Below are 15,514 nucleotides of genomic sequence, written 5' to 3' on the forward strand. Positions count from 1 at the left end.
AACAGATCACGGCCACCACAGGAAAAAAAAATAAAACATTCCACCATATTAAGCCCCACATAGTAATGCCCCCTGCACCATATTATGCCACACACCACAATGCCCGTGATACATTATGCCCTACAGTAAAGCTTCTAACTACTTTTAATGCCCCTGCTCGTTGCCAGGGGTTTCATGCACTTGGTGTCATGCTTGTTGACGGGGGTTTCATGCGCTGGATGTCATGCTTGCTGCCAGAGGTTTCATGCTCTGGGATCCATGCTTGTTGCCAGGGGTTTCATGCGCTGGGTGTCATGCTCTTGGATTCATGCTCGCTGCCAAGGGTTGCCAAGGGTAATGCTCATTGCTAAGTGGTGTATAATCACAGGTGGGCATTAGCCCACCAGCTATTCTGCTTCCCCTACCCCCGCCCATAGAACTACACTCAGGGGACGGAGTCTCATGAAATGATGCGGTTGCGTAGTGACGTCACAATGCAACCATGTCATTCAGCGAAACTCCACCCCCCGAGTGGAGTACAATATGGGAGGGAGGAAGGTGAGCCAGATAGGAACTGCAAGTGCCTCGGCGGGTGTCCCGTGCAATCGCAAGGCTCACCCGCCGCTAGAAATGGCACTGCTCACAAGTTAGTAGCCCCAAGCATCTTTTTTGCATTAATCCCTGAAGGAAAACCTGCAGATATTGTTTAAAAAGACATTTTGTGATCAATTTGTACAATATAAAATATAATCACAATATTAGATGGCACTACTGTCTTTGTAAAATTAGTTCCGCTGAGCAATAACAGACATTCACGAAAGCGAAGTTGCGGGCAAACGCTAGTTTCTTCACTATTTACCTCATAACATTTATTATGTACCTTATTACCTCACGGTTTCATCATCACCTCACCTTTGACCTCATCATTTAACGCACTACATCATTTAACTTAACTCATGTTCCGTTATGCTCTTATGCAGCCAGGACGCCAGCGTGAGCCCTCCACGTGGACATAGCGTAATATTACAGGTGTAAAATGCCCAACAGCAAACTGTTATCTAACCGTGCGAAAACATAAAATACAATGATATGGACTGATATCAGCAAGTCCAGTATATAAGAAGTGAAGCATAATATGATAAATGTATGAAGTTACAGCTTACTGCAGGTTCAGCACCACGGACAGCTAGAACCAGGCAGCCAATATTTAGCCTAGCAATTAACTAAGGTGGTCATTCCGAGTTGATCGCACGTAGCAACTTTTTGCTGCTGGTGCGATCAACTAGTCCACGCCTATGGGGGAGTGTATTTTAGCATAGCAGGGCTGCGATCGCTTGTGCAGCCCTGCCAAGCTAAACAAATTTCAAGTAAAACAAGACCAGCCCTGGACATACTTACCCTGTGCGACGATCTCTGCATTGCTGGAGCCGGCTTTGACGTCAGACATCCGCCCTCCGTTCTCCTGGACACGCCTGCGTTTTCCTTACCACTCCCCGAAAACGGCAGCCAACGGTCCAGATCCGCCCAGGAACACCTTCTTCCTGTCAATTTTCTTGCGGTCGGCTCTGCGACCGCTTTCTTCGTAGGACGCAACGTAACCCGGCGACCCCTGTCACTGGGCAACGTCGCGCATGTGCAGTGCGCCCGCTGCGCATGCGCATTCCGGACCCGTTCGCACCTGATTCCCAATCACTCGACAGGCTGAATCCTCTTCATTATTAGTTCCGCTCACGATATGGATTACCGCCAGTCGGTGACGTCTTTTTGTTTCTTCATAGGGCTCATCCTCCGAAAATGTGTCTTGGATGAAGTAGGGGAAGCGTACTGGGAGGTCCCGACATACATAAAATGCGTCTCCCTTGACTACAGGAATATTCAACAGATGGTAAGAGGAATATAAAAAACTGTCTGGCAACTCGCTGCATGCTTATTATTTCTCATTTAATTCAATTTGTTCTATTTTTTTTGCTACGAGCTGTGAAGCAGTTTTCATGGTATAATAATACAGGTTGGTGGTACTGTATCTGATAATGCGTTGCAGATACACGGCATCTGGGAAATGGAGTAGTGTAAGTGCCTTTGTGATTTGTGTGATTATGTACTCAGTAAGCCGCCATAATTCCCTCTTGAATTGTGCTCACCTTTGTGCGCTGAATTTCCAGGTTGTACATTTAGTGCTACTAAGTGACACCTAAGCTGGTAAATGTGCTATTAGGAACGCCAGAACTTGCTACTTTTCCATCTCAATACAATAAAATGTGACACAAAATCTGATTTCACCTTGCAGCGACTAATGAGGCCGGGACTTTTCAGCGATACTCAGGCTTAAGGTGCCTACTGTCAGGGAATGCAGCAGTGACCATTTATGGGATTACCCAGAGTGTGGGTGGGCTAATAGCTGGGGGATGCAGAGTGTGGATCAGTCCACACACGTCTAGGCTCTGCTTCCTGTCTGGCCGCATTATGGCTTCTATGTTGTGTTACCTTCAACCCAGCAGGATGACATTTTGCTGCATTTTCCCATGGGGGATGCTACAGTATAGGAGATCATCACAGAGATCATCACAGAAGCGGAATAAGTTTGTATACAGAGCTATCTCTGCAAAGTGTCTATTTTTTGTGTCAGTAAGTGCTGCTAGAATGTCCTAAGGTGCTAGATACGTTTCCCACCACAAAAGTCGTGAAAATGTTGCAAATAGTGTTGCTAGTAAGAAGAATCACTGCATGCGTCGGCATGTTGAGCGCGAAGGAGATTTGGGGGTAGGGGGAAATTCAGAGAGCTCTGACAATTTCGGAGCTATTGAATTCACCCCCCTGCGTATTCAATTGCGTGCTGTTTTTGACCATTTTTAAGGCATCTTCACCAATGTCTTTTCACTTCTTTTTTTGTGAAAATGCATTGGCAAAAAATGCCTCAAAATCATCGAAAACGGCCATTGTTTTGCCCGGTGCAGGTGTGAAAACACGTGGATCCGCATGTTTTTTGCTCTTGCTGCTTTTTTTGCCTAGGCAAAAAAATTAACCTAATTGAATTAGAGATGAGCGGGTTCGGTTTCTCTGAATCCGAACCCGCCAGAACTTCATGTTTTTTTTCACGGGTCCGAGCGACTCGGATCTTCCCGCCTTGCTCGGTTAACCCGAGCGCGCCCGAACGTCATCATGACGCTGTCGGATTCTCGCGAGGCTCGGATTCTATCGCGAGACTCGGATTCTATATAAGGAGCCGCGCGTCGCCGCCATTTTCACACGTGCATTGAGATTGATAGGGAGAGGACGTGGCTGGCGTCCTCTCCATTTAGATTATAAGAGACTGAGAGAGATTTACTGGAGCTGACTAGGAGGAGTACTGTTACTGTAGAAGTGTAGAGACTGAGTGGAGAGAGTTTACTAGTGAGGACAGTGCAGTTTACTTTATAATCCGTTCTCTGCCTGAAAAAAGCGATACACAGCACACAGTGACTCAGTCACATACCATATCTGTGTGCACTGCTCAGGCTCAGGCCAGTGTGCTGCATCATCTATTATCTATATATAATATTATATATATCTGTCTGACTGCTCAGCTCACACAGCTTATAATTGTGGGGGAGACTGGGGAGCACTACTGCAGTGCCAGTTATAGGTTATAGCAGGAGCCAGGAGTACATAATATATTATATAGTGAGTGACCACCAGACACACAGTGCAGTTTATTTAATATATCCGTTCTCTGCCTGAAAAAAGCGATACACACAGTGACTCAGTCAGTCACATACCATATCTGTGTGCACTGCTCAGGCTCAGGCCAGTGTGCTGCATCATCTATTATCTATATATAATATTATATATATCTGTCTGACTGCTCAGCTCACACAGCTTATAATTGTGGGGGAGACTGGGGAGCACTACTGCAGTGCCAGTTATAGGTTATAGCAGGAGCCAGGAGTACATAATATATTATATAGTGAGTGACCACCAGACACACAGTGCAGTTTATTTAATATATCCGTTCTCTGCCTGAAAAAAGCGATACACACAGTGACTCAGTCAGTCACATACCATATCTGTGTGCACTGCTCAGGCTCAGGCCAGTGTGCTGCATCATCTATTATCTATATATAATATTATATATATCTGTCTGACTGCTCAGCTCACACAGCTTATAATTGTGGGGGAGACTGGGGAGCACTACTGCAGTGCCAGTTATAGGTTATAGCAGGAGCCAGGAGTACATAATATATTATATAGTGAGTGACCACCAGACACACAGTGCAGTTTATTTAATATATCCGTTCTCTGCCTGAAAAAAGCGATACACACAGTGACTCAGTCAGTCACATACCATATCTGTGTGCACTGCTCAAGCTCAGGCCAGTGTGCTGCATCATCTATTATCTATATATAATATTATATATATCTGTCTGACTGCTTAGCTCACACAGCTTATAATTGTGGGGGAGACTGGGGAGCACTACTGCAGTGCCAGTTATAGGTTATAGCAGGAGCCAGGAGTACATAATATATTATATAGTGAGTGACCACCAGACACACAGTGCAGTTTATTTAATATATCCGTTCTCTGCCTGAAAAAAGCGATACACACAGTGACTCAGTCAGTCACATACCATATCTGTGTGCACTGCTCAGGCTCAGGCCAGTGTGCTGCATCATCTATATATATTATATATCTGTCTGACTGCTCAGCTCACACAGCTTATAATTGTGGGGGAGACTGGGGAGCACTACTGCAGTGCCAGTTATAGGTTATAGCAGGAGCCAGGAGTACATATTATATTAAAATTAAACAGTGCACACTTTTGCTGCAGGAGTGCCACTGCCAGTGTGACTGACCAGTGACCTGACCACACTGACCACCAGTATAGTTAGTAGTATACTTATATTGTGATTGCCTGAAAAAGTTAAACACTCGTCGTGTGACTTCACTTGTGTTTTTTTTTTTTTTATTCTATAAAAATAAAACTCATTCTGCTGACAGACAGTGTCCAGCAGGTCCGTCATTATATAATATATAATATATACCTGTCCGGCTGCAGTAGTGATATATATATATTTTTTATATCATTTATCATCCAGTCGCAGCAGACACAGTACGGTAGTTCACGGCTGTGGCTACCTCTGTGTCTCTGCACTCGGCAGGCAGTCCGTCCATAATTGTAATACCACCTAACCGTGGATTTTTTTCATTCTTCTTTATACATACATAGTTACATAGACATCTTCTCTTTATCAACCAGTCTATATTAGCTGCAGACACAGTACAGTACGGTAGTTCACGGCTGTGGCTACCTCTGTGTCTGCACTCGGCAGGCAGTCCGTCCATAATTGTATACCACCTAACCGTGGTTTTTTTTCATTCTTCTTTATACATACATAGTTACATAGACATCTTCTCTTTATCAACCAGTCTATATTAGCTGCAGACACAGTACAGTACGGTAGTTCACGGCTGTGGCTACCTCTGTGTCTGCACTCGGCAGGCAGTCCGTCCATAATTGTATACCACCTAACCGTGGATTTTTTTCAGTCTTCTTTATACATACATAGTTACATAGACATCTTCTCTTTATCAACCAGTCTATATTAGCTGCAGACACAGTACAGTACGGTAGTTCACGGCTGTGGCTACCTCTGTGTCTGCAGTCGGCAGGCAGTCCATAATTGTATACTAGTATCCATCTCCATTGTTTACCTGAGGTGCCTTTTAGTTGTGCCTATTAAAATATGGAGAACAAAAATGTTGAGGTTCCAAAATTAGGGAAAGATCAAGATCCACTTCCACCTCGTGCTGAAGCTGCTGCCACTAGTCATGGCTGAGACGATGAAATGCCAGCAACGTCGTCTGCCAAGGCCGATGCCCAATGTCATAGTACAGAGCATGTCAAATCCAAAACACCAAATATCAGAAAAAAAAGGACTCCAAAACCTAAAATAAAATTGTCGGAGGAGAAGCGTAAACTTGCCAATATGCCATTTACCACACGGAGTGGCAAGGAACGGCTGAGGCCCTGGCCTATGTTCATGGCTAGTGGTTCAGCTTCACATGAGGATGGAAGCACTCAGCCTCTCGCTAGAAAAATGAAAAGACTCAAGCTGGCAAAAGCAGCACAGCAAAGAACTGTGCATTCTTCGAAATCCCAAATCCACAAGGAGAGTCCAATTGTGTCGGTTGCGATGCCTGACCTTCCCAACACTGGACGTGAAGAGCATGCGCCTTCCACCATTTGCACGCCCCCTGCAAGTGCTGGAAGGAGCACCCGCAGTCCAGTTCCTGATAGTCAGATTGAAGATGTCAGTGTTGAAGTACACCAGGATGAGGAGGATATGGGTGTTGCTGGCGCTGGGGAGGAAATTGACCAGGAGGATTCTGATGGTGAGGTGGTTTGTTTAAGTCAGGCACCCGGGGAGACACCTGTTGTCCGTGGGAGGAATATGGCCGTTGACATGCCAGGTGAAAATACCAAAAAAATCAGCTCTTCGGTGTGGAGGTATTTCACCAGAAATGTGGACAACAGGTGGCAAGCCGTGTGTTCCCTTTGTCAAGCTGTAATAAGTAGGGGTAAGGACGTTAACCACCTCGGAACATCCTCCCTTATACGTCACCTGCAGCGCATTCATAATAAGTCAGTGACAAGTTCAAAAACTTTGGGTGACAGCGGAAGCAGTCCACTGACCAGTAAATCCCTTCCTCTTGTAACCAAGCTCACGCAAACCACCCCACCAACTCCCTCAGTGTCAATTTCCTCCTTCCCCAGGAATGCCAATAGTCCTGCAGGCCATGTCACTGGCAATTCTGACGAGTCCTCTCCTGCCTGGGATTCCTCCGATGCATCCTTGCGTGTAACGCCTACTGCTGCTGGCGCTGCTGTTGTTGCCGCTGGGAGTCGATGGTCATCCCAGAGGGGAAGTCGTAAGCCCACTTGTACTACTTCCAGTAAGCAATTGACTGTTCAACAGTCCTTTGCGAGGAAGATGAAATATCACAGCAGTCATCCTACTGCAAAGCGGATAACTGAGGCCTTGACAACTATGTTGGTGTTAGACGTGCGTCCGGTATCCGCCGTTAGTTCACAGGGAACTAGACAATTTATTGAGGCAGTGTGCCCCCGTTACCAAATACCATCTAGGTTCCACTTCTCTAGGCAGGCGATACCGAGAATGTACACGGACGTCAGAAAAAGACTCACCAGTGTCCTAAAAAATGCAGTTGTACCCAATGTCCACTTAACCACGGACATGTGGACAAGTGGAGCAGGGCAGGGTCAGGACTATATGACTGTGACAGCCCACTGGGTAGATGTATGGACTCCCGCCGCAAGAACAGCAGCGGCGGCACCAGTAGCAGCATCTCGCAAACGCCAACTCTTTCCTAGGCAGGCTACGCTTTGTATCACCGGTTTCCAGAATTCGCACACAGCTGAAAACCTCTTACGGCAACTGAGGAAGATCATCGCGGAATGGCTTACCCCAATTGGACTCTCCTGTGGATTTGTGGCATCGGACAACGCCAGCAATATTGTGTGTGCATTAAATATGGGCAAATTCCAGCACGTCCCATGTTTTGCACATACCTTGAATTTGGTGGTGCAGAATTTTTTAAAAAACGACAGGGGCGTGCAAGAGATGCTGTCGGTGGCCAGAAAAATTGCGGGACACTTTCGGCGTACAGGCACCACGTACAGAAGACTGGAGCACCACCAAAAACTACTGAACCTGCCCTGCCATCATCTGAAGCAAGAAGTGGTAACGAGGTGGAATTCAACCCTCTATATGCTTCAGAGGTTGGAGGAGCAGCAAAAGGCCATTCAAGCCTATACAATTGAGCACGATATAGGAGGTGGAATGCACCTGTCTCAAGTGCAGTGGAGAATGATTTCAACGTTGTGCAAGGTTCTGATGCCCTTTGAACTTGCCACACGTGAAGTCAGTTCAGACACTGCCAGCCTGAGTCAGGTCATTCCCCTCATCAGGCTTTTGCAGAAGAAGCTGGAGGCATTGAAGAAGGAGCTAAAAGGGAGCGATTCCGCTAGGCATGTGGGACTTGTGGATGCAGCCCTTAATTCGCTTAACAAGGATTCACGGGTGGTCAATCTGTTGAAATCAGAGCACTACATTTTGGCCACCGTGCTCGATCCTAGATTTAAAGCCTACCTTGGATCTCTCTTTCCGGCAGACACAAGTCTGCTGGGGTTGAAAGACCTGCTGGTGACAAAATTGTCAAGTCAAGCGGAACGCGACCTGTCAACATCTCCTCCTTCACATTCTCCCGCAACTGGGGGTGCGAGGAAAAGGCTCAGAATTCCGAGCCCACCCGCTGGCGGTGATGCAGGGCAGTCTGGAGCGACTGCTGATGCTGACATCTGGTCCGGACTGAAGGACCTGACAACGATTACGGACATGTCGTCTACTGTCACTGCATATGATTCTCTCAACATTGATAGAATGGTGGAGGATTATATGAGTGACCGCATCCAAGTAGGCACGTCACACAGTCCGTACTTATACTGGCAGGAAAAAGAGGCAATTTGGAGGCCCTTGCACAAACTGGCTTTATTCTACCTAAGTTGCCCTCCCACAAGTGTGTACTCCGAAAGAGTGTTTAGTGCCGCCGCTCACCTTGTCAGCAATCGGCGTACGAGGTTACTTCCAGAAAATGTGGAGAAGATGATGTTCATTAAAATGAATTATAATCAATTCCTCCGCGGAGACATTGACCAGCAGCAATTGCCTCCACAAAGTACACAGGGAGCTGAGATGGTGGATTCCAGTGGGGACGAATTGATAATCTGTGAGGAGGGGGATGTACACGGTGATATATCGGAGGGTGAAGATGAGGTGGACATCTTGCCTCTGTAGAGCCAGTTTGTGCAAGGAGAGATTAATTGCTTCTTTTTTGGGGGGGGTCCAAACCAACCCGTCATATCGGTCACAGTCGTGTGGCAGACCCTGTCACTGAAATGATGGGTTGGTTAAAGTGTGCATGTCCTGTTTTGTTTATACAACATAAGGGTGGGTGGGAGGGCCCAAGGACAATTCCATCTTGCACCTCTTTTTTCTTTTTCTTTGCATCATGTGCTGATTGGGGAGGGTTTTTTGGAAGGGACATCCTGCGTGACACTGCAGTGCCACTCCTAGATGGGCCCGGTGTTTGTGTCGGCCACTAGGGTCGCTAATCTTACTCACACAGTCAGCTACCTCATTGCGCCTCTTTTTTTCTTTGCGTCATGTGCTGTTTGGGGAGGGTTTTTTGGAAGGGACATCCTGCGTGACACTGCAGTGCCACTCCTAGATGGGCCCGGTGTTTGTGTCGGCCACTAGGGTCGCTAATCTTACTCACACAGCTACCTCATTGCGCCTCTATTTTTCTTTGCGTCATGTGCTGTTTGGGGAGGGTTTTTTGGAAGGGACATCCTGCGTGACACTGCAGTGCCACTCCTAGATGGGCCCGGTGTTTGTGTCGGCCACTAGGGTCGCTAATCTTACTCACACAGCTACCTCATTGCGCCTCTTTTTTTCTTTGCGTCATGTGCTGTTTGGGGAGGGTTTTTTGGAAGGGACATCCTGCGTGACACTGCAGTGCCACTCCTAGATGGGCCCGGTGTTTGTGTCGGCCACTAGGGTCGCTTATCTTACTCACACAGCGACCTCGGTGCAAATTTTATGACTAAAAATAATATTGTGAGGTGTGAGGTATTCAGAATAGACTGAAAATGAGTGTAAATTATGGTTTTTGAGGTTAATAATACTTTGGGATCAAAATGACCCCCAAATTCTATGATTTAAGCTGTTTTTTAGTGTTTTTTGAAAAAAACACCCGAATCCAAAACACACCCGAATCCGACAAAAAAAATTCGGTGAGGTTTTGCCAAAACGCGTTCGAACCCAAAACACGGCCGCGGAACCGAACCCAAAACCAAAACACAAAACCCGAAAAATTTCAGGCGCTCATCTCTAAATTGAATACCCCCCTTAATATCACTTATCTCTTCCATTGTGCTAATAGTACACAAGTCTCTTTGGGCCTGATTCTGAGTACCAGGCTGCTGCAACCGCTTTAGGGGTCTATTTAATAATCCTTGGATGGAGATAAAGTGGACAGAGATAAAGTACCAGTCAATCAGCTCCTAACTGCCATGTCACAGGCTGGGTTTGATAAATGACAGTTAGGAGCTGATTGGCTGGTACTTTACCTCCGTCCACTTTATATCCATCCAGGGATTAGTAATACCTCTTTTACACTCACAGGAAAGGTCATTCCCGGGGATGTGTCCCGGTATATTTGCCATGACACATTCCCGGGAATGACCCTTTCTCATTAGCAGGCCGACCCGGCATATTGCCGGGTCGGTGATGTCACCGCTGACTCTAGCGGAGGCGGTGCTTGGAGATAATCTTCTCCAAGCACGCCTCGTCCTATGCAGAGAACGGGTGCCGGGTCGCCTTGACCCGGTATACCCGTTCACACTGCCAGCTTCCCGGGACGGTCCCGGATTTAACCCAAGTCGAGACCTGGGTTGAAATCCTGGGATGCTCGTCCCGGGAAATTGTCCCTGTACCCATTCACACTCACAAAAATCCCGGGATCATGCGCGTTCACGTGCAATATCCCGGGATTTTTCTGCGAGTGTAAAAGGGGTATTAGTAGATCGCTTAGTGTCTTTTGTGGGTGTTTCATCTCTGCATCTGTATGCTAATGACAGTAGCGGCCCTTGCCCCGGGTTCAGGCGTGCCTTGCGCATGCGCATTTTGCAACAAATCGCAGCACAGCGAAAATCGTCAATGAGCGAACAACTCGGAATGACCCCCTTTGACTTTTAGGTAATGAAACCCTTTGTTATGGTCATTGTTATTGTGTCTAGATAATGCTGATGATCATTAATAATATACACTGTTGGGGAGATGTAGCAAGCTTTGGAGAGATAGAGAAAGTGGAGAAGAGCCACCAATCATTTATCTGGCACAGACTATGAAATGATTTGTCATTTTATCTCTCACCAAGGCTCGATACATCTCCCCTCATGATTTCTTCCTGTTCTGTGCTTATGTTGTAGATCAGGGATCACCTCTCTAAAGCTCAGAGGGGTCAGAAAGGAGAAGGGGTCTCAGGGGTCTTACAGAACCTGGTGGAAGTCACCCAAGAAGGGGCCAGTTATAGTGGAGACATTTTATCCACTGTGGAGAGTTTGAGGAACATGACCGAGATCTTCCGCCGGCCCTACCACAACCCCTCCTCCAATGATGTCCAGGTGAGCCGAGAAACACAGCTTTCTACGGGGGTATAGGGGGAGGTGTACCAAACCTTCTATATAAAATAAGTGGCGGTTTTGCCCTGGGCAACCAATAGTGCTTTCTATAACTTGATAGCTAGAATCTAATTGGTTGCTATTGGCAACATCTCAACCATAGCTCTTTAAGGTCTGTCCAAGCAGCTAGCTGAGAAGGGGCCCTTCTCCTAGAATAACCTGTGTTCGCAAAATGGGCCACTTACTATAGTACTGTAATAGGATTCTAGAGTATCGTTGCTGTTATGTTGCTTTAAAATAAATTAGTTTTTAAGCGGGATATGTACTAAGCAGTGATAAGAGCGGAGAAGTGAGCCAGTGGAGAAGTTGCCCATGGCAACCAATCAGCATTGACGTAACATTTATAATTTGCATACTATAAAACTATACAGAGCAGCTGATTGGTTGCCATGGGCAACTTCTCCACTAGCTCACTTCTTCACTTTTATCACTGTTTAGTACATCTCCCCCCTAAGAGCTGTAGGGATCTATGTATCAATATTTGTTCTGTTGATCCATCCATATCAACACTTATTTTGGAATCCAGTGCTTAACTTTAGCTGCTATTCACCAAAAGGATCTCGCGGGGGCAGCATTACTGCAAAAGGGGCGGGTCACGCATGCACATTGCGAGGAGGTGCGGTGATCCAAATGGATCTCTCTTTGCAATTCATCCCGACTACCTATAGGAAGAAGCAAGACTGAGCGGGCTAATGCTAGCTATTAGGGGACCAGTGGACTTTGATGGAGGTATTAGGACGGGAGATAATTGTACCTCCTACAATGACCCGTTCATACATAAGTAGGAAACATAAATTTGGGAAATGCAAGCGGAAACCTCTTGTGTGGGGTGTTTGATACATGCGGCTTGCTGCGTCGCACCAAAGATGAGCATGGCTTCATCTGTACAGGTCTTGTAAGACTACCATCATGCACTGCTGTTTGGAATGTGCTGTACAGGGTGACCCGAGTTTAGCTCTTTGCAGTAATTGAGCTGTGAGATAAAAGTGTCCAGGTGGTGAGAGCTGACATGAAAGGCCTGGTGGACCTCATCTCGAACACAGTGTCCAGATAAGGGAAGAGTCTGAGAGGAGCCTCGGTCCCTGTGTATAGATTACTGGTAGAGGCGATCAGCTCAGATGGCAGGAATCAATAGGCAGGAGGCTGTGTAACCGTGCGCCTCAGACACGTGTAGGCTGGAGATGAAAGGAGAAGGGAATGAAAGTAAATGCCAGGCAGAGCGGCTGCTAGACCACAAGTGTCTGGTGTCACGTTTACTTATCTCGCTGAGAAATGCTAAATCTGCTGCAGAGAGAGAGAGAGGTGGGATGGGAAGTGCTGAACAACACCCGGGAGAGGAGGCTCAATGTTCCCGGGAACTTCACGAGTAATGTAGGTAACAATCTGTCCGTGTGCTAATTGCCTGGAAATACTGACTGATTATCTTTTACTTTTTCATGAAGAACTTTGTGCAGATTATCAGCAACTTGCTCTCCGACGAAAACAGGGACAAATGGGAAGAGGCCCAGACGGTAAGTGCTGATTTCACCTGTTACCAGTCGTCACGCTCATGGCCATTGCTGTGTTTTGTTTCACCAGCATTTTCAAGTCCAGGGGGTTCCGTTGAGTCCTTGGCGGTTTGAGGCTAATGAGCCCTACACACTTGCCGATGTGTGTGGGCGATATGAACGATCTCGTTCAGTAATGAACAAATAAAGAGGGGTGGGGTGCAGCCTACAAAGGAGGTTTTGCAGCGAGACCACCTGATAGATGATAGAGACTCCTGGAAGTGATGGCTCTCATGACATATACACAGAGAAAAAGAGAGCCATAGTTATTGATTTCTCAGGCTACAGTATACCAGAAAGTTGTCCTTTTTATAAGCTGTAAACATGCATGGTCCATTTGTGGAGGTCATGTATGGACTGGTGATTCAGGAGGTGTAAGGTATTTGGAATATACTGTATGTTCTAGGGCCCCGATTGATCAAGCCTTGGAGAGTTATAAATTGCATGGTGATAAAGTATCCCGTCATGGAAACTTGCACCCATCCTGTGGCAGGGGCAGTTTCTCCGTCTGAGTGCGGTGTATTGTGTGAGCGGTTCTGCGCCTTAAATGCTGTGAGTGACACGCCCGCGTCTGCCTAGCTCCTACCCTGTTGCATCCCAGGAACGCCCACTAAGATCCACACTCCCTGCTCCCAAATTTGCTCGTCGTCTTCATGCGCTTTCAGTACGTGTACACAGTACTTAAAACATCACCCGACTGCGTGCATATTGGTGTTTTGCGTGGCTCGGCATACGACGCAGAATCAGGCTAACAGAATGGTAACATACAGGACACAGTGATACAAATACAGACAGATGACTTTGGGGGTTATTCAAGTTTGATAGCAAACCAAAAAAGCACACTAGTGGGCAAAACCATGCTGCGCTGCAGGTGGGGCAGATGTAACATGTGCAGAGAGAGTTAGATTTGGGTGGGTTATTTTGTTTCTGTGCAGGGTAAATATTGGCTGCTTTATTTTAACACTGCAATTTAGGTTTCAGTTTGAACACACCCCACCCAAACCTAACTCTCTCTGCACATGTTACATCTGCCCCACCTGCAGTGCACATGGTTTTGCCCTTTAATGTGCTTTTTTTGGTTTGCTAATAGCTCTTAATAAACCCCCTTTATTCATATATGTCAGATGTGTGAACTGTGAAAGATGGAACTGAACAGGTGGAGAGTACTTTGTTGCAGCTGATACTGCACCGTAGCATAAAAACATTGTTTTAAAATGAACTTGACGGTAACTCCACTACTGCCATGTTGCACCGTAGCACAAATTATTTGCTTTACCTTTTCGCTGTAATAAACCCTGCTCCATCTGTATAACTGCATAGGAGTACCCACATTAATTAGCATGCACGGCAGGAAGATTTGCTGGAGTGATTCTGTGGTGATGTTGTAAAGAAGAGGAGAAGCTGCCGCTCTCGGAGTCTGTGAGTGATGACTCTCACAGGAATGGAATCCTCAGGCTCCTTATTACAGTATCAGCCCTTTAGCTTCCGCTGGAGGCAGAATCATTCATCAACAAGTGCCAAAGGCAAGATCAGGCGGCGAGCTCCTGATGATCCCTGTATTAGCGGCATGTTCTGCGGCGCTGCACCTCATGCGTCCTGGGACCTCCCCAGTTACTGGAGAGATAGCTGGTAGACACAACTGTAGTTAGAGCTTGTTAACGATCACCTTACTGCCTTGTCCATAGAACGCTATAGTGTGGGGGCTGTTCCTGCCTGTCCCAAGTTTACAGACTTGTAACACAGGTGTGAAAAGTGTTGGGTATGGTTACCGGTGGCCAGGGTGCCTGTACGCGCCCCGGCCGGCGCGGATTTGAGCGCAACAAGTCCCCTTGCAGGTTCGCTGCTCTCGCCACACTGCGTGTTCGGTGGCGAGTGCAACGAGCCAGCAAGGGGGGGGCTTTAGACTCCCCCGGTTAGGGTTAGCCTGTGGGAAGGGAAGGGTTAGGTTTGGGCTGTGGGGAGAGGGGGGGGGGTTAGGTTTAGGCACCACGGGTTAGGGCTAGGCTGCAGGGCAGGGGTGGTTAGTGGTAGGCTTTGGGAAGAGGGGGTTAGAGTTAGGCACCCCTGGGGATAGGCACCCCTGGGGAGGGTAAGGGTTAGGCTGCGGGCGGCGGGGAGGTTAGGTTTAGGAACCACCAGGGATGGTTAGGATTAGGCTGTGGGGGTTGGGTGGGGGCAGCTAGGTTTAGGCTGCTGGTAGGGAGGGTTAGGGTTAAGGGGCCATTGGGGTAAGGTAAATATACTTACCTTCCCCTGTCAGGATTCTCAACATCGGGATGGCATGGTCGGTATTCTGCCAAAGTCCCGGAAGCCAGCACATAGTAACATAGTAACACAGTAACATAGTAACATAGTAACATAGTATTTGAGGTTGAATAGAGGCAAATTGCCTATCGTGTTCAACCTGTTTTAAGTTGTGATGAATCTACGTACCCGCTGAGTAATGTTTTATGACTAGTTTGCTACTATAACTCATGTTACCCCCGGATTAACCACGTTGATATTTTAAGTATTATAACCTTGGATAGCTTTTTCATTCAGAAATTTATCCATTCCTTTTTTAAATCCAATTACAGAGTCCGCCATTACCTCCTTCCCTGGCAGGGAATTCCACATCCTGATTGCCCTAACAGTGAAGAACCCTTTCCTCCGTTGCGTACAGAACTTTCACTCCTCCAGTCGCAGCGA

General features: G+C 47.0%; 1 protein-coding gene across 5 annotated transcripts in view; it reads left to right on the top strand.

Annotated features, from left to right (window-relative positions):
- ADGRB1 (adhesion G protein-coupled receptor B1) overlaps positions 1-15,514 on the top strand; it is a 680,829-nt gene that overhangs the window by 435,443 nt on the left and 229,872 nt on the right. For all 5 annotated transcript variants that reach the window (XM_063921150.1, XM_063921151.1, XM_063921152.1 and 2 more), the window contains 3 exons: positions 1,758-1,864; positions 11,028-11,222; positions 12,722-12,790. In XM_063921150.1, coding sequence (XP_063777220.1) covers positions 1,758-1,864; positions 11,028-11,222; positions 12,722-12,790 — 371 coding nt within the window. The remainder of the gene's footprint in view (positions 1-1,757; positions 1,865-11,027; positions 11,223-12,721; positions 12,791-15,514) is intronic.

The sequence above is a fragment of the Pseudophryne corroboree genome, chromosome 5, assembly GCF_028390025.1.
Source record: "Pseudophryne corroboree isolate aPseCor3 chromosome 5, aPseCor3.hap2, whole genome shotgun sequence".
Taxonomy (NCBI): domain Eukaryota; kingdom Metazoa; phylum Chordata; class Amphibia; order Anura; family Myobatrachidae; genus Pseudophryne; species Pseudophryne corroboree.